The following is a 19,995-nucleotide window of genomic DNA, read 5'->3' as shown; positions in this document are numbered from 1 at the left end:
AATTTCACAGAACACTGTGTTAATCAGCCACTGCCACCACAGAACTGCTGTGTAATAAACTATTCCAAAGTACAGTAGCATAGAATCTTCATTTATTCTCAAAGAATGAGGGAGAGCTTAGGGTTTGCTGATTTCAGTACAGCTTGTTTATGTGTCTGGAGGTTGAATGATCTGGCTGGGACAAGTAGGTACTGCTCCAAGTGTCTTTCTTCCTTTCCCCTGGGACCAGCAGCTAGCCTGAGCATGTTCTCTTCATGGTGATGGCAGAGGGGCAAGAGCAAGTAAGCCCAATTGTGCCAGCAAATTTTAAACTTCTAGTCAATGTCAACTTAACATCACTTGGGCCAAAGCAAGTCACCAAACAGAGTCAAGAGTGGGGTTGTTTCCCACCGTGGGAAAACACTGTTTTATAGCAAAGCACATAGATACAGGAAGGGGTGAAGAATTAAGACCATTAAAGCAATTTACTATCAATATTAAAATCTAAAACAAATTTTTCCAGCATCTTACAATAGCTTAATATTGATTAAAAGAGACTAAATTGGTTCTGTTGTTACAGTAAAATTAGTAGAACCTAAAATGTGGTTTATATACCTTAAGATTAATTCAGAACCACTAGTAGAGAAAGAAGTGATTCTTAAACGTTAACAGTTGTAAGCCCTGTATTTATGCATTAGAAGGTAAATAAAAAAAAAAGATATGATACTAATCACTAAATGGAAAGAAAGCTGGCTGAGAAAGGCTTTCAAAAGCTCCTGGTTTATATTACTGACATAGTAATCTATATATTCTATCTTAACCTAGGATCATAAGAGGTGGAGGGAGACTGGTCACAATTCAATAAAGCCCCTTAAGAAAATATTTTAACCATAGTATCTAATGAATATCTGTAACTCAGATACTACTCGCTAAATTTTATATTTTCTGCAGCAGCACTTTATAATACACAGCAACTTCTTCCATCTTCATTCTAATTCTCTCACTAAAGAAATAATCTGTAACTTTTATGATTCATCACTCTACTGTGTTCAGTATATAAAAGAAATCTAACCTTGCAAACAGAATCTGAAAATACCAAATAAATGTTGAAATTCAGAAAAATGATTTCAATTTTCTAACATGGGTTTTTCAAAATATTTGAAGTATTTCATATGACGGATTTTCAATAATCTACAACAGTAAGCCACACATAGAAGTCAATTTTTTAAAACCTCAATGAGGAAAAACATATTTTCTGGGACTCTTTCATTAAATCATGTATTGGGGTATAAAAACTCTCTTCCCCTAGTGAGTAAATATTTGAATAAACAACGGCAGTCTTGCTTTACTATGGCATTGGACTTATTCTAATCATTTCCTTAAACATAACTCATCCTAACTATAGGTGCTTACAAAAAAATTAAAATAAAATAAATGATATAGCTGAGCCTGAAACCTTAGTGAACCACTGGGAATGGAAACAACAAAAACTGAATAGTTTTGATGAAGTCTCCTCAATCTTTCACAAAGAAAAACTTGAGAGAGACTACCACATCTGTTCACTTATAACTGCCAAAACATCAGTTAACTTTAAGAAGTTTCCATGGAAGGGGTGTCTGGGTGGCTCAGTCGGTTAAGCGTCTGCCTTCGGCTCAGGTCGTTGTCCCAGGGTCCTGGGATTGAGCCCCACCTCGGGCTCCCTGCTTGGTGGGGAGCCTGCTTCTTCCTCTCCCTGTGCCTCTCCCCCTGCTTGTGCTCTCTCACTCTGTCAAACAGATAAATAAAATCTTTAAAAAAAAAAAAAAAGAAGAAGAACTTTCCATGGAAACATCTTAAAAGTCACCAAGAGAAAGAAACTATTTAATGGTATTTTCTATAAATGTCTATATGCTAAATTTTCAGCATTTAAATTAGTTTACATTTTCTCCATCTTTTTAAAAAACTTTCTTTGTGACTTGGAAAACTAGCCTGCATTCAGAAGAGTCCATACAATGTATGTGAAGTTTCAAACTCCATGTAACTAGTACACTAGTTACAAATACAATATTCCTAAACCTTAAAAGCCTGTATGTCACATTTTTTCTCCATCTGACAGGTAAGCACTATACTTAAAGATATAATAATTATTCCCCTTTCTCTTCTTTATGGTTGAATTACATATTTGTGTGGTCAATGAATATATTCCTAAACAATAGTTTGTTTTGCATGTTTGTAAATAGAATTATACCATATGTTTTTCTGTGACGACTTTTCATTCAACATTTATGCTTATTATTCATCCATACGGATTCATGGAGCTGCAGTTCATTTATTCTCACTGCTGAATGTTTCATAGTATGAATGTACAAACAATGCTATTACCAACATTATTAAAATATGTATTTCTCTAGGGCAGAGATTCTCGAACTTTAGAGTACATAAAGAATCATCTGGGGAGACTGCTAAAAAGAAAAAAGGTTCCTGGGGTCCACCTTCAGAAATTCTGATTCAGTAGACTTCTTATCAGCTCCTAAATGATCCTGATGCTGACTGCTGTGCAGACTACACTTCGAGTATCAAGGCTACAGGGTACCATTATCATTTTCTTATTTATTTGAAAGAGTTCTTCATGAAATCTGAATACCAATACTTTGTCACTTATAGGTATTCTAAATATCTTCCCCCAATTAACGACTTCTTAAAAATTATTTTTTTCAGGTATTATCTGATAAACAAAAGTTTTTAATTTTACTGTAGACAAACTTATCCACCTTTCATTTATGGTTTATACTTTTGTATCTTAAAGCCTTCCCTACCACAAGATCATGAAGATATTCTCTCTCATATTATCTTCTAAATACTTTTGGAGTCTTGCTGTTCACATTTAGGTCATTTGATCAACTGATTTTGTATACTGCATAAGATAGAGCTAAAATTTCCAAAACAACTGTCAGAGTACGAAAATCCTGTATTTCCAAACAACCATCTTTGCTGGGTATCAAATGTCGATAACATCTGTGAGCCTGTTGCTGGCTCTGTTCCACCAGTCTATCAATCCTGTGTCAAAATCAACCTGTTTTTATTTACCATTCCTTAGCCTTGTTTCAAATGCCCCTCCTGTAAAGAGTATATTAATTACATTTTAAACATTTTAACTAGTCTGTTAATCCCTGCCTTTTAAAGTTGGAGGGAATAAGTCATTTCCATTTACTATAATAAGATATATTTGAATTTTCATCAGCTATTTTCTGCTTTTTAATTACTACAAACATGTTATATTATTTTCCTCTTTCTTCTCCTGTTCTCTTTTGGATTAACCAAATATTCTACTCCTTCCTTTTGTACTTTGCTTCTATTATTTCACTGGCTTCCTGAGAAATCCTATCATGTATTTCTTACTTCCCAAGTGTTTCTAGTGCTTACTCAATATTAGTTTCAAAAACTGAATGATGACCACATCTATTAAATTAGTAACAGCTGAAAAGATGCCTAACTTTAAATATCTCTGCATTTAGGGACACGGGGCTGGCTCAGTCGAAGGAGCATGCAACTCTTGATCTTGGGGTTGTGATTTCGAGTCCAATGTTGGGTATAGAGATTACTTAAAAATAAAATCTTAAAAAAAAAACCCTAAGTAAATAAATAAATATCTCTGCATTTAACATAAATACAAAATTTCCTGTAAAGTCCATTTTTAAAAATACCTTGTTGCTACAGTGCTACTTACAGACTGTAAAACAAGACACATAAATAGGTGAAAGATCCACTAGGTGCTTCAAAGTTGTTTTTAGATTTTAATATTCCCAAAAGTAGATTGTTATGACAAAGTAATACAATACTTTGTTTCTTGAATAGTATTGGCTTTATGCATGTCACTTCCATTTGAGTTCACTCAAGTTACTTGGAAACTTGAAAATAAAATGTCCTTAATATTTATTTTCTCCCCTAGTATCTATGCAATAGATAATATTCATGAATGCTATGACACTAATCTAAATTTATTAAATAAATATTCAGAAATTTATTTAAATGTGAAGGAACAGACATCTTTCCCACTGGCCGCTGCTATATAAAAGACAAGGGACTTACAAACCTAGCAAGCCTAAAACTTTTCCTATTACTTAAATATGATGGGAAAATATAAGACATCTCAAGCACTTACATATCTACCTTACTCAAGGTTCTCCATGTTAACTTTATTTTTTTAAAGATTTTATTTATTTATTTGACAGAGAGAGAGATAGCAAGAGCAGGAACACAAGCAGGGGGAGTGGGAGAGGGAAAAGCAGGCTTCCCGCCAGTCGAAGCAGGGCTCAATCCCAGGACCCTGGGATCATGACCTTAGCCGAAGGCAGACGCTTAAAGACTGAGCCACCCAGACGCCCCCTCCATGTTAAATGTTAACTTTAAAAAACGAATTAAATTATGTTTCATAGCCCCTTAAACTAAACACCAGCTTCTTAAATGAAAAGGAATTAATTATATTTGGGGGGGGAATAGAAGAGAGATCTAAAAATACTCTAAACTTGTGTTTCATATAGCATAGTTGTCCATCTTTTATTTTTTTTAAAGATTTTTAGTTATTTATTTGACAGAGAGAGACAGAGCGAGAGAGGGAACACAAGCAGGGGGAGTGGGAGAGGGAGAAGCAGTCTTCCCTCGGAGCAGGGAGCCCGATGCGGGGCTCGATCCCAGGACCCTGGGACCATGACCTGAGCTGAAGGCAGACGCTTAAGGACTGAGCCACCCAGGCACCCCGTTGTCCATCTTTTAGAATCAACCCTAATTTTTAAAGAAAAAATATACTGTTCTAAATAAAGAAAAATGTTTATTGGCCTCCTCAAGAAATGCTGTATCTACCTATCTGTGGAAAGACATCTGCAAAACTATTAACAATAGAGTCTCTGAAGAGGCAGTGTAATGATGCTTGGTGAATGAGAACTTAAGTTTTATGTGTTACATATGAAAGCTGAGAATGAGGATATAATCTTGTACTGTTTGTATGATTAAATATACACAATTTTAAATGATTACATCAATTTTTAAAAGTTGAAGATGCATATATAAAGTAGCCTCAGGCAGCTGTACTCAGAATTAAGGAATCTTTATGGAAGAAGCTTTATAAAATTTCTTCTGAGTTGATGCACCTGGGTGGCTCAGTCAGTTAAGCATCCAACTCTTGATTTTGGCTCAGGTCATGATCTCAGGGTTGTGGGATTGAGCCAGGCATCAGGCCCTACACTCAGTGCAGTCTGCTGTCCCTCTCTCTCTCTCACTGCTTCTCCCTATGCTCGCTCTTTTTTTTTTTCCAGATTTTATTTATTTATTTGACAGAGAGAGAGCACAAGCAGGCAGAGCAGCAGGCAGAGGGAGAGGGAGAAGCAGGCTCCTTGCTGAGCAGGGAGCCCGACCGATGCGAGGCTTGATCCCAGGACCCTGGGATCATGACCTGAGCTGAAGGCAGACGCTTAACCGACTGAGCCACCCAGGTGCCCCCCACCCTTTTTAAAGATTTCTCTCACAAATAAATAAATAAAATCTTTTAAAAAAATTCTTCTGAGTAAAAATTTTCAGAGTAATATGAGTCAAGTATAAGGAATACTGAAGCCAATCATGGAGGGCTTAGAACAGAAGCAAAGGAATCTATATTTATTCTTTAAGCAATAAGAAGCAACTGTAAGTTTTAGAGTAAGTGAAGTAATAAAGATATTTAAACATAAATTTATCAACAACAAAACAAAATACAAAGAAAAGATTATCTTTTCCTTTTGAAAACTAAGTCATTATATGAATCACAAAAACTGCAAAGTATTAAAAATGAGAAAACAAATGGTGTTTTTATGCATATGAACTATTTAGCTTACTGAGAGTAACAAAGAGTTTACAGTAACTAAAAAAATGCTTACTGGTAACAGAGTTAAATAAGCTATTTCAGAATTCCTGTTTGTTCTAGAAACAGTATTCCTTCCCAGTGAATATGTTATTAGCATAAATACCACTCCTAAATCAGAATAATACTAACCTTACCTTTGATTTATATCACTAATTTCTGGGGAATAAACTATTATTACTTTAAAAAGAATGCCTAAGAGTACCCATATTTCCTGTCTGTTTTAAGACTTACAGTTTAAAAAATTGCAAGATGCTTCAAGTTATTATGCAAGTAACTCTGATGTTCTCTTAAAACCACAGATTGTTAGGAATTTAATTTCATCTTGCAATGCTCTCCCAAACTGGCTTTAGAGAAGAAAACTGGAGAAAAAAAATTTTTTTCCTACCTGTTTCTACTCAATAAAAAAAATATTATGTAGTAATCAAGTAACAGACAATAAACACTTTCACCTTGATGTTAAAAATATCCTATCTTCTGGTAAAAGCATGCTTCAGATAATCTCAGTACTTAAGAACAGATATTTAAATGGTTTAAAATAAAATTCAAAGCTTTTTTTTCAATATTAACCACGAAAAAAGTAGTTTAAAATTCCTGGTCTACTATTTTCAAGAAGACCATGACTTAGGATTTGATATTTTAAAAGAAATGCTTATGAATTTTTACTATACTGCAAGAAACTTTTCATGCTACACTCTCCAATTAAAAAAAATCTAGACATCTTTTTATATTATGATAAAAGGTAAATGAGCAAATGATGAAGTAAAAGAGAGAGAGAAATGAATTAATTGTACCAAATAGGAAGATATTATCCAAATGAAGGAGGCAGGGAAGCTGAATTAGCATGATGCATCACTACCCAGTAGGTAGGATCCACAGTGCCCTTGTAACAGGGAGTGAAAATATAATTGGTTGGTAGCTTATTCATTCATTGTCTATTTCTTTTAACTCCAAAAGCAATGTTTAAAAATGTACAGCCCACTCCTAATGTCAAATTCATCATCACAAATGATATTTAATAAGCAATCTCATGAATGTGACTCTGTACTTCTCTCAGTGGTAAAATAAACGGTACAGTTAAAGAGTGATGTTTTACAGTTGAAAATAAACATTTAGACAATAGTCTACATTCTAAGAAATGCTGCAATTCTAAATGAAAATGATTTAACGTAAGTCATTGTTTTCTAGGTAATATAAGTTTTTATGATTAAATGCATGTTTCAATCAGTAAAAGATACAATGAAAGGCAGTGAATAAAGTAAGGACTACTGGCTTCATTAATGCTTGCTTGGATACTAAACACCTATTTCAAAGTCAGAAAAAGTAAGTCCTTAACTCATATGAAACTGCATTGTGCTGGATGAGGCCAATGACCTCAGCATCCATTCCTACCACCTTATTTAAGCATATGGAGGATGGAAAGTTAAAAACTATATTGCCCAGATCCTCTTGAAGTTATGCTTCCAGATGTGAATGAGCTTCCAGCACAGGGATACACTTATGTAAGATCTGAAAGACAGAAACTTGGTGGTCATTCTGCTTTGGATATTTTTGTTGCAAGCATCACTGTAAAGATGTGGAGATTTTCTAATGTAATATTCCAATGTCCAGTCTCCAGCTTTGTATCAGTTACAGTGAAAGATTTCTGATCTCTTGATTATAGTAATGGCATAACGTTCTTGAACTCAACATATCTTGATCTCGATTGGATGAGAAAGAAATAACAGCTCTCTTGGTCTACTGATACTTATGGTGAGCTAAGAATCATTTTAAGAGGCTCAGCCTACAGATCTCTAACCCTTCCAACAAGTAAGTTTGGGTAACAATGTTAAGAACACTGGAAATACATGGCCTTCTGGTCTGAAGCACCTGTCATAAACACACATCCCTTGAAGAAACTAACAAATATTTAACTAGACCCACCAAAAAGAAAAAAGACCTATTAGCAATGAAAGAAGGGACACTACCGACTACAGAAATTAAAAAAACTATAAGAGAATGTTAGAATGACTTTATTACAACAAATTAGAAAAATTAAACATACAAATTCCCAGAAAGACAGTAACTACTAAAACTGATTTCAAAAAGAAATAGAAAATCTGAATAAACTTTTAAGAAGAAATTAAATTAGGTATTTAAAATATCCTCATGAAGTCAAAGTCCAGATGGTTTCACTGATAAATTCCATCAAATATTTAAAGAAGAGGGGCGCCTGGGTGGCTTGGTCTGTAAAGCATCTGCCTTCAATTTCGGTCATGATCCCAGAGACATGGGATCCAGCCCCTCACTGAACTCCCTGCTAGGTGGGGAATCTGCTTCTCCCTCTCCCTCTGCCCCTTCTCCCACTCATGCTCTCTCTCTCTCATTCACTCTCTCTCAGATAAAGTCTTTAAAAAAAATTTAAAGACAATAATACCAACCCTTTACAAACTCATTCAGTAAATAAACAAAGAAATACTTCCCAACTCATTCTATAAGGCCAATAGTACCTTGCTATCAAAGACAGAAAACATCACAAGATGATACAAATACCACAAAAATACTTAAAACATTAGAACACTCAATCCCACAACATATACAAAGGATTTTATACCATAGCTAAGAGAGATTTTCCCCAAGAATGGAAGGTTGGTTTAACATTCAAAACAACAACGAACTATCCTACATTATTATAATAAAGGACATAAACAATCTCAATAGACACTATCTCAATAGACACAGAAAAAGCATTTGACAAAATCTAACACTCATTCATAATAAATACTCTTATTAGCAAAGGAATAGAAAATTTACTCAATCTGATAAAGGGTATCAACAAAAATCTCACAGCTAATACCACACTTAATTGTGACGGACTGAATGCTTTCTCCATAAAGTAAGGAAGTTCCTTCTGCCACTTCCATTCAACATTGTACGTGGGCTTTTAGCTCATACAAGTAAGCAAGATGACATTAACATAGTAAAGGAAGAAATAAAATTATTTTAATCCACCGATAACTTGATCTTAACTGTAGAAAATCCCATGAAATCCACAATAAAACTAAGAGGAAAAAATACATAAGACCAGCAAGATTGCAGGATGCAAGATCAATATACAAAAATTCACTGTATTTCTGAACTCTAGCAACAAACTATTCAAAAATAAAATTAAGTAAACAATTCCATTCACAATACATCTCAAAGTAATAAAATACTCTATGTTAACTGGAATTTAAATAAAAACTTGGCAAAAAAATTTTTTTAATTAAAAAAATAAAAGTAATACAATACTTGGGAATAAATTAAACAAGTTGAAGACTTGTATACTAGGAATTATACAATAATGATTAAAATGGTTTAAGAAAACAAATTATAGATCAAATTTATGATTATAGATACAAAAATATCAGCAATAAATAAAGCTATTCATTAAAGAATTCCACCTTATGCTCAAGCAAGGTTTATTCTAGAAACGCAAATATAATTCAACATCAGAAAATGTATATATACAATTCATGTCAACGAATTAAACCATATGATTATATCAACTGTGGCTAAAAAAGCACTTGATGAAATACTGCAGTTGCTCCTAAGAAACAGTAAAATGAATCATTTGAATTTAATAAAGACTACTCTCCAAAAGTAGATACCCTGGAGGCGCCTGGGTAGCTCAGTCAGCTGAGCGTCTGACTCTTGGTTTCAGCTCAGGTCATGATCTCATGCTCAAGGTCATGAGATCGAGCCTTGCATGGGGCTCAGCACTCATTGTGGAGTCTGCTGGAGATTCTCCCCCTCTGCCACTCCCCCCACCCACGCACATGTTCTCTGTTTCTCACTCTCTCAAATAAATAAATTTTTAAAAAAAAGTAGATACCCTAAAAAGTAAAAGACTGAAGCCCATTCAACTAAATGAATCAAGATGAGGAAAGTAACTATCACTAGTATCCTATAACACTGCCTTGTAAGAAGAGAAGGCAATAAATCATTGGAAAAGAAGAAAAACAAACATCGCTTTGGCCACTAACAAGTATAAATAGGTTAACTTGGGGCACCTGGGTGGCTCAGTTGGTTGAGCAACTGCCTTCGGCTCAGGTCATGATCCCAGGGTCGTGGGATCGAGCCCCACATCGGGCTCCCGGCTCGGCGGAAGGCCTGCTTCTCCCTCTCCCACTCCCCCTGCTTGTGTCCCTCTCTCGCTGTCTCTCTCTCTCCCTCTCTCTGTCAATTAAATAAATAAATAAAATCTTAAAAAAAAAAATAAAAAATAAATAAATAGGTAACTCAAAGACTCTACTAAAAAACTACTAGATTTAATAAGAAACATTTATAAGATGCCTATATATATATATATCTAAATATCAAAAATTTTTATCTACTCTTAGAAAATAGTACTTAAAATAAGGAACAGAATAACTATTTTATTTAAAATAGAACCAAAAATTATACATAGAAAAAAATTAACCAGAAAGGCCTTGTACCTAAATGAAGTAAACTATAAAATCTCATTGTAAGATAGAAAATAATCCCAACAAACAGAAAAATACCCCATGTAACTATGTGGGAAGATGTACTATCTTAATAATGCCAGTGGTTCCAAAAATAACAAATAAATATAATGTAATTCATAGGAGAATCCCAAAAGAATTTTTCTAGAACTGGAAAAATATAAATCTTAAAGCATACATGGAAAAGCAAATGCAAAAATTAAGTAAGAAATACATGAAAATTTAAAACAGTAAGGGCAAACAGCCTGCCAGATAGCAAAGCATTTTTTTAAAGTAGGTTTCCCCTAGGGGAACCTGGCTGGCTCAGTTGGAAGTTTTTTTGCTTCCAATTCTTCATCTCAGGGTTGTGAGTTTGATTCCCAGGTTGGGTACAGAGATCACTTAAGTAAATAAACTTAAAAATTAAATTAAATTAAATTAAATTAAAAGATAAAACATAAAGTAGGCTTCCCTTTACCAGGAAGGAAAAATTTTGAAGACATTCATATCTGGTATTTGTACCTATTAAATACTGATAATAACTTCTATTCATAAATGATGGCCAATGTGTTTATAAAATAGAACATAACAATAAAACTCAATAAGCTATTTTAATTCAATGCATGATAAAATATTAATAATGAAAATAATTAAACAATTATTAAGTACCATATTATAAGAGCTTTACATATAACATTTTCCTTTCATAATCCTCATAAAGCCCCAAAGGGCTATCTCTATCTTAAGGATAAGGAACTTGGGGAGATAAGTTAATCAACTTGCCTAGTCAGTGATAGAAAAAGGAGTTAATAAGGAAGTAGTAGGTTCAAATGGAAAAGAATACCACTTGATCATGAAAAAATTCTGTATGCTAACAGAAAGAGAATTCTACTTACAGATACATGATAGACCACACCCTACTGGAACTATGAAATTATGTCATTATATAAGTGAATAAATAAGTTGAAATAAGGAAAGGGTATAATAACAAATAAGATTTAAATTGTGCTTTTCCTTTTTTAAGGGTGATTCTGTGTTCATTATATGGTGCTAAACTTATCTTTAAATAAATTGAGATTATCAATAAAAAAAGAATCAAGGAGATTTCCTAATGCAGAAGTTAAATTACAGGTGTTTACTGTTCTAGTTAATATTTGGGGAGAGTGGACAGATACAGAAGACAAAGGACTCGGGCAACCATATCATTTATCTTCCAACTAACAACACTTCTGAGAATGAAAGAAGGCACTAAAGTAATTATGACAGTATAAGTATAAACCATGAGTGGCAAAGGCAGACATCTGGTCACCCTAGTTAAGAAAAATATGTTAGCAAAAAATTGTTTCTTATGATAACAGCTAACATGTTTTTAAGAACTTCCTATGTTCCTATGCATTCCATGATGAAAGATTTTATCTCTTATTCCCTGCCCCATATATATATAATTAATATATATATATATTAAATTTTTGAAGGAATGAACAGATTTCCTTTAATTAAAAAAATGGATTCCTATGTCTATATAATATAGTTTAATCATTTAAACATCATTACAACCTAAGTTTATGAATAAGCATCAGTTCATGCATGCAAAGACTTAGAGAAACAACAAAAATAATCAACAAACCATCTCTATGTATTAAAGATGGTGACAGAATACTGAAATTAAGGCATAGCAATAAATGAGTAATGATGGCACACTGCATACTTCTAACATAGAGTCTAATAACCAAAACAAAATTTAAACCTACAAGGCAAATTATGTTTTAAACTACAGTCTTTTATCCTAGCCACGATACTCAACCAACATCAAAAGAAGACAAAGCTGCTTTAATTTCTTACCTGCACAGCCAAAAGCCAAATGGTATCTAGAAGAGGGGCTGAATTTAACACAGCACACATTAGCCTTCGCCTCAATGCTTGCCACTGAGTTGTCTAGGTTGGTAGACCATAGCTTCACTAAGAGTAAAGAACAATAAAAATGAAAAGAATTAAACAATACGTTAACAAATGCTTCTGTAATCCAGAAAGTTTTGCTTATTGCTACAGTTGCCTCTTCATACTAATCCAAAGCATTTTAGTTTACTAGAACCAAAAACCTTTAAATTAAATGACTAAGTAACAGAACAATGTATTGCAACCAAGACAGCATAGTTTCAAAGTCAGAAAACAACAGACTAAAAATGTGCTGAGAGGTAACATGATCCCATAGCATAAAAGAGAGGAGTAAAAAAACAAAAAGGGCAATATGGAGATACATGTGTATTTGTTTCAGTATTCTTTAAATGGTGTTGTGGGGGGGGGGGGTGCACCTGGCTGGCTTACTCCGTAGAGCATGTGACTTGATCTCGGTGGTGAATTCAAGCCACACACTGGACATGTAGCCTACTGAGAAAAAACGGTGTGTATTTTTCTCAAGTGTCATGGGTGGAAGATGAATCATATAGTCATCCCACTCCTACACACACATGCACGCACACACACACTTTCATATTTATTATATATATCAGAATACAAATGTCATTTTTAAAGTACCTGGAAGCAGTTCTTGTTTTATCTTTCAATTAAGAATTCCATGATTTTAAAATTTTATGTAGGAACTCAGTTATATGATTTAAGTGTGTCTAAAGTAATGTTACAGAATTGTTTAGCTAAACTTTTAAATGTTTGTTTTAATATTTGATATTTAGTCTATTCCAATGGTATATACTGAGATTTGTAAAGATTATGGAAAAACTGATCAGAGCAGGTCAGATCTGAGAGCAGAAATAGAAAGGTGAGCTGTTGTCTTGTAAGGTACCAGAGCAATGATCGTATCATACATCAAAAATGTCTTCGTAGACAATAGAATACACACATAAGACAGACTGTCAAGATATTGGTTACACTCCTGGTTACACATTGCAATTAATAATGAACACTAACTATAATAAGAACAAAAGTCTTCCTACCCATCTTTTCAGTGGGCGCCAATGTCCTGTCCCCCAATGACCTGTCCTGGACAATACCCAGTTGGGGTCCAGGTATTGGTGTCTGTTTAAAAGCTTTTTGGGTGATTCCAATGTGCATTTGGGATTGAAAACCAGTATTAAGATGGAGGCACAGTAAAATTTTAGAATCTTTTTAGGAATACTAATATGGTGATCTGTAAATGGGAGTAAAAAAAAAGTAAAAATGGTTCCAACTCTCACTTCTATAAAATGGTATTTCCTAAGAATAGAGATTTTCTCTGTGTGAATGGGATAATTTATCTTTTACAAGTGGAATTCCATGGAGAGTTTCTTCAAATATGTGGACCTTGAATATAAGTTAACCATTAAAAAAGTTACTTACAACCTAATCAATTAGCCTCCTAAGAGAAAAATAAGACACTCAATATTAAAATAAAAGAATAAGGGTTTTAAATAGCAATATTTGGTTTGTTTCATGTTATTTTCTAATAGGAATCATGTGCTATTCCAATCAATATAAAATTGTCCCAGCAATTAAGATATACAATCTGAGATGAAATGGCTGGTTATAATTAAGGGTCTACAAGTCAAATACAGCATTTATAGACTAGAATATCAAGTGGTAGAGCTGTACTCAAAAAAAGTAGCAAGACAAAGTTAAACCACACCACATTTTATGGAGCACCTACTATCCCCATAACTCCACTGCTAATCACTAAGAACCTTTATAAACAAGGTTTACACATCAGTATAACAATTAAATATAAGTAAGCATAAGAATGAACTAGAACAAAATGACACTTAAATTAGAAAACAAAATATTTTTTAAAAAATATGAAAGATAAAGCACAAAGATGTTCACTTTGACAATACTGATTTACCAAACATAAGTTTTTCTTTTAAACTTGATCAAATAGAGAAAACAGACCTTGTTGTATTAGTTAGCTATTGTTGCACAGCAAATTGCCCCAAAACTTAGCAACTTAAAACAACAAAATTTACTGTCACACAGTTTCTGAGGGTCAGGATCTTTGAGCAGCTTAACTAGGTAGTCTTGGCTAAGTCTCAAGGGCCCAGAGAGGTCACCATTCAGCTGAACTACAGGATCCACTGCAAGCTCACTCAACATGGCTCTTGGCATGAGGATGCAGTTTCCCACCATTTGAGGGTTTTTTTTTTTTTTTTAAGATTTTATTTATTTATTTGAGAGAGAGACAGAGACAGAGAGACCACAAGCAGGGAGAGGTGCAGAGGAGAGGGAGAAGCAGACACCCTGCTGAGCAGGGAACCCAAAGTGGGGCGCAATCCTAGGACTCTGGGATCATGACCTGAGCCTTAGGCAGATGCTTAACCAACTGAGCCACCCAGGCGCCCCGTCATTTGGGCTTATGACAATACTGCTAGCTTCTCCACATTGAACCAAATACTAAAGAAAGAATGATGAAGACAGAGGCTATAGTGTTTTATATAAACTAATTTCAGAAGTGACATACCTTCACATCTGTAGTATTTTACCAATCACACAGACTGGCGCAATGGGGAGGAAAGTATGAGAATACTAGGAGACAGATCACTGGGGCCATCTGGGAGGCTGTCTAACATAAGCCTTTTAATTTCACTTGGATACAGGAAATATTACACTTAGTTAAGTTATAACTTATAGGAATGATAACTGCCTAAAGTTATAAATTAGAGGAAAGATAACTGCTATCCTAATGCTATTTATTATGTTGCAATTCGTTTTTTAGTCCTTTGATAAAAAAAGAAGTATTTCATTCAGTATGCATTAATTAAAATTAATTTTTTAAACTTGTCAAGATTTCAAATTTATCACTTTGACATTAATGTATGCAGCTATGAAAATCTGGAATGAATAAGAACCTATAACTATTGCTGTTCTAAAACCTAAATATTCTTCAAATTCATATTTGGGGATAAAAAAACATTTAAAGAATGTGATTATTCCAATTCAAAAGCAAGGTTATTTATTGCACATGATTCTTGGTTTATGTATTTGAAAAGGAAAATATATTTTTCATAAAGAACTTATAAATTGGTTCATAAAATTATTTCCTGATTAACTTGAGACATAGCAATACTACATCTATTAGCCTGCTACATTCACATTTAACACCCAAGCATGTACATATATATTTGAAAGTAAACTATTTTTAAATACACAGAATTAAATAAAATAAATAACAGCATGAGTACAAAAAATGTCATTTATAAGGACTTAGTATTATGGATTGAAAAATAATGTCCAATAACTATTAAAAATTTAATAAATATAAAACATAAAAAGTTAAAAATATAAAATGCTAAATATATGTGTAAAATACATGAAAAATAATTTAAAATATTCTCTTACTATAAATTATCACAAAGGCAGTATTTTATAAGCAATATTTTATAAGTAAAAATCACCAAACACTTAAAGAGTGATAAATACATTTATATAATACTAAAATTTTAAGATGGGCTTAAATGCATTTGGGACTTTTAGTACCAACCAAGATAAAGTAAGCCCACTATAGCCAATCTCTTCCACTATGAGTTTACTCTGAGGAAATATCAAAAACAAAAGCAAAAAGCAAATGTCTGAAGAATCCAAAAAGTAAGGAAAAGTAGTCATTATGGGAAGGACATTCAAAACTTTAAAGAAGTAACCAATGCAGGGGTAAGAGTACCATTTCTCTTCTCCCTCCTTTTTTTCCTTGGCAAGCCAAAATCAGCACCTCAATAAGCAAAAACTGAGGAAAACCCCTGTGTTTCTAACCATAAGACTAGTAATTCCTGCAAGCCAGGGGGCTGAGGGTCATTTTTTTTGTTTTCTTCTTCTTCTCTCTCAACTCTCCCCCCTGGGTGGGCTTCCATCACAGAGCTACAGCAGTATGGCAAGCTAATATTCCCACAGAAACTCTATCTCTGTGGTCATAAAAAGGAGTGACTCGTCTGTAGAGAAACCCCAACTTTCTTGACAAGAGTCTCAGTAAAAAAGGGGGACAAGGAATATGGGAGAAACCTGGAAAAGAAAGCACTGGAGAAGGAGATCCCATGTTCTGTGTATGAACAGGCCTAAGTCTTTTAGTCACTTATAAGCTCTGTATGTGTAAGATGGACACAAAGGAGCATCACAAAGGCTTTGTGCATTGAACTACAATTGAAAAGACGACTCAATTTCCAGATTAACTCCCAACTGGCGTATACATGAGACAAACCAACATAGGACAGCAAAGACTTTGAAAACCACCCTGACAAGGGAACTATCACTCACACAGAAAGCAAGATAGAACATACAGTTACCATCTAAACAGCTGATCAACTGCTTGAAAACAAAACAAAACAAAACAAAAACATTCTCCAGAAAATCTGAACAGGACCCAGAGTCTTACAAAAGATTCAAAATGCCTAAGATACAACTCACCAATTATTGAACACACAAAAATCCATGAAAACATGAAGAATTTTCAAATGAAGATCCCATCAACAAAACCCAATCCTAAAATCTAGATGTTGGGATTATAAAACAGATTTTAAAGCAACTATTGTAACTGTGCTCCATGGGGTAAAGATAAACACATTTAAAGTAATGGAGAGACAGAAGTACTCAGAAGGAATACAGGAACCATAAAATAAGAATCAAATGAAATTTTAGAAAAAAATACAGTAATTTACATAAAACATTCACTGGACTGAACAATATCAAAATAGAAATAAGCAGATAAAAGAGCCAGTGATCTAAAACAACAAAAGAAATTACTTAATGTAAAGAAGAGAAAAGGTACTGACACAAAAAGAACAGAGACTCAGGGGGCCTATAAGACAAAATGAAAGGTCTAACACTCATGTAAGTAGAATTTCTAAGGAGAGGAAAAAGCAATTACTGCTTTGATGAATACTAACAAACTAGATTCAGAAGAAATAATATTAATAGGGATAAAGAATAACATTATATATTGATAAAGGGTCAATTCATGAAGACAACAATTCTAAATGCTTAAGACCCTTAACAATACAGCTTCAAAAAACCAAAACAAACAAATAAAGAGTCAAAACATCCGCTCCTGGCTAAAAGGAGAAATAAAATCAGATTTCAACACTCCTGTTTCATAATCAGTAGAACAAGGAGACAAGACAAACAAACAAAAAACAGCAAAGATATAGAAAAACAAAAGATACTATCAATAACTTTAATCTAACTGACACTTATAGAACACTCCACTGGAGAACACAGATTCTTTTCAAAACACTTGGAATATTTACCAAGGCAGATCATACTTTGGACCATAAAACAAACCATAACAAATATGAAAGAATTAAAGTAATATAAAATATGTTCTCCAACTAGAATTAAGCTATAATCAATAACCAAAAGATTTCTGAAAATTTTAAGCAAGTGAATGAACAAACAGATATATTATATGAAAATTTGAGGGGTCAGCTGAAGTGCTGCTTAAATGGAAATGTATACCAGGAAATATTTATATTAGAAAACATAAGAGGCTCAAGTCAATGACATAAACTTCAACTTTAACAAAACAGAAAGAAAGGAAATCATACCCAAAGAAAAAAATTAATAGTTACTGTGGGGGAAAAAAGCTAACGAGCAAACATCAATGAAACTACAAATAGAAAAATAACAACAAAAAAAATATAATCAAAAGTTAGATATTTGAAAAAGATAATTAAAATTGATAAATTTAATGCCATGCTGACTTAATACATAAATAATAGATAAATGAGAGGACACAACGTACCAATTCCAGCAAGATACAGACTACCAAAGCACACTCAAGAAGAAATAGATGAACTGAATAGTCCTAAGTCTACTAAAGAAATTAAATTCTTATGTCACTGGTTAAAAGGCACACCATAGAGAATACAGTCAATGGTACTGTAATAGCATTGTATGGTGACAGGAGCTACCCTTGTGGTGAGCATAATATAACAAAGAGAGTTGCTGAAATCACTATGTTGTAGACCTGAAACAAATATAACATGGTATGTCAACTACACTTCAATTAAAAAATAAAATAAATTCTTAATTAATTAAAACGTTCACACAAAGAAAACTCAAGGCTCAGAAAGCTTCAATCACACGTTAACAAAGATTTATAAACAAAACAATTCTAAACGATCACTTCCATCTATACCCCCTAAAACAAGACAAATCATTTTATGAGGCCAGCATTATCCTGACATGAAAGCCACAAAAAGATATTACAAGAACGGAAAAATAAAAGCCAATACTCGTCATGAATATAGATGCAAAAATCCCTTAAAAAAATAAATTAGCAAATCAAACATGGCAATACAGAAAAGAGGTAATACATCATGGCTAAGATGGGGTTTTGTCCTGGGAATATAAGGCCACTTCAAGATATGAAAACAGATCATGATAACAAACAAACAAACAAAAAACCAGTATAATCATTTCAAAAGATACAGAAAAATCATGATAAAACTCAACATCCATTCATGATAAATATTCTCGGCAAACAAGGAATAAGAGATTTCCTTAACCTGACAAAAACATGTCCAATGAAAGTCTCAATCTAATAATATCATATTAATAACAAAAGACTACAAGCATTCCCAATAAAATCAGGACAAGGCAAGGATGTTTGCTGTCACCAGTCCTACACACCACCATTCTGCAAATTCTTGCAAGTACAGTAAAGCAAGGAAAAAAAGAAGAAAGAAAAGCACACATATTGGAAACAAGGAAGTATTAGCGGCAGAAAGCAGAAACGTAACGGCAAAGGGCTGGCAAACGGGAAATGGGAAGTTATGTTTAATGGGTACAGTTTCAGTTTGCTGATATGAAAAAAGTTCTATGGACTGATGGTAGTGAAGATTGCACAACAATGTGAATGTACTTAATGCCACGAAACAGTATACTCAAAATAGTTAAAATGGCTAATTTTGTTATGTGATTTTAATACAATTTAACATGAATAAATAACTCTAGAAATCCCTTTCTACTTCTTTCTTCTTAAATTGTTTCAAATGGCTTCTATTTCCCAGAGGGAGACTCTGACCAGTTACCACCTTTGAATAAATATTAATCTTCAGTACAAAAATACAAGTATTCAACTCAATAAAAGCTATCCCCATTAAACTATGAAAAAGAACATTTAACATGCAAATATCGACTGTCATATGATGGTCTAAATAATTTAGAGATTCAAGGATAATTTCTTAAAACAATCAAGAAGAAAGGTATTCCAATCTATATATACTATGGGTAAACAACTTGCTACTTTTTGATCTTTTGGGGAAACTCCAGTCATGTTCATTTCCCACATACAGAATATCATCATGAAATAAACTTTTTGACACTAGAGCTATCTTTGCCTATCTAATCACTAGTCTAGAGATTACATGTAGAAAAGAATGGCAAAAATATTAAGGCTGTTAACTATAAAGGTAACAGAAATCTAGCAGGGCTTTATAAATCTAATGGTGAGAAGAACCAGGTGAAACAAAATAGTAAGGATAACTGAAAAACATGAATAGTAAAGAGGGATACATAAGAAAAAATAGAAGAGGTCAATTAAATTGGCAGAAAAAGATGCAGAATTTTTCTCTGAAATATGATAAACTTCATTAAAAGATCTTAGTAGACATTAGAAATTGAATATAATTTTTTTCAAATATTTTATTTATTTATTTCACAGAGACAGACACAGCGAGAAAGGGAACACAAGCAGGGGTGTGGGAGAGGGAG

The 19,995-nt window shown here is 33.4% G+C and overlaps 1 protein-coding gene across 5 annotated transcripts in view; it reads right to left on the bottom strand.

Annotated features, from left to right (window-relative positions):
• The window catches only part of COP1 (COP1 E3 ubiquitin ligase), a 246,479-nt gene that overhangs the window by 80,399 nt on the left and 146,085 nt on the right, over positions 1-19,995 (bottom strand). For all 5 annotated transcript variants that reach the window (XR_003523023.2, XM_027611143.2, XM_027611142.2 and 2 more), the window contains one exon: positions 12,154-12,270. Coding sequence is in view for 4 of the 5 variants with exons in the window: in XM_027611143.2 (XP_027466944.2) it covers positions 12,154-12,270 (117 nt within the window). In the remaining variant the exon portion in view is untranslated. The remainder of the gene's footprint in view (positions 1-12,153; positions 12,271-19,995) is intronic.

Source organism: Zalophus californianus, chromosome 10 (assembly GCF_009762305.2).
Source record: "Zalophus californianus isolate mZalCal1 chromosome 10, mZalCal1.pri.v2, whole genome shotgun sequence".
Classification (NCBI taxonomy): Eukaryota; Metazoa; Chordata; class Mammalia; order Carnivora; family Otariidae; genus Zalophus; species Zalophus californianus.
This window is presented reverse-complemented; position numbering and strand designations above follow the sequence as displayed.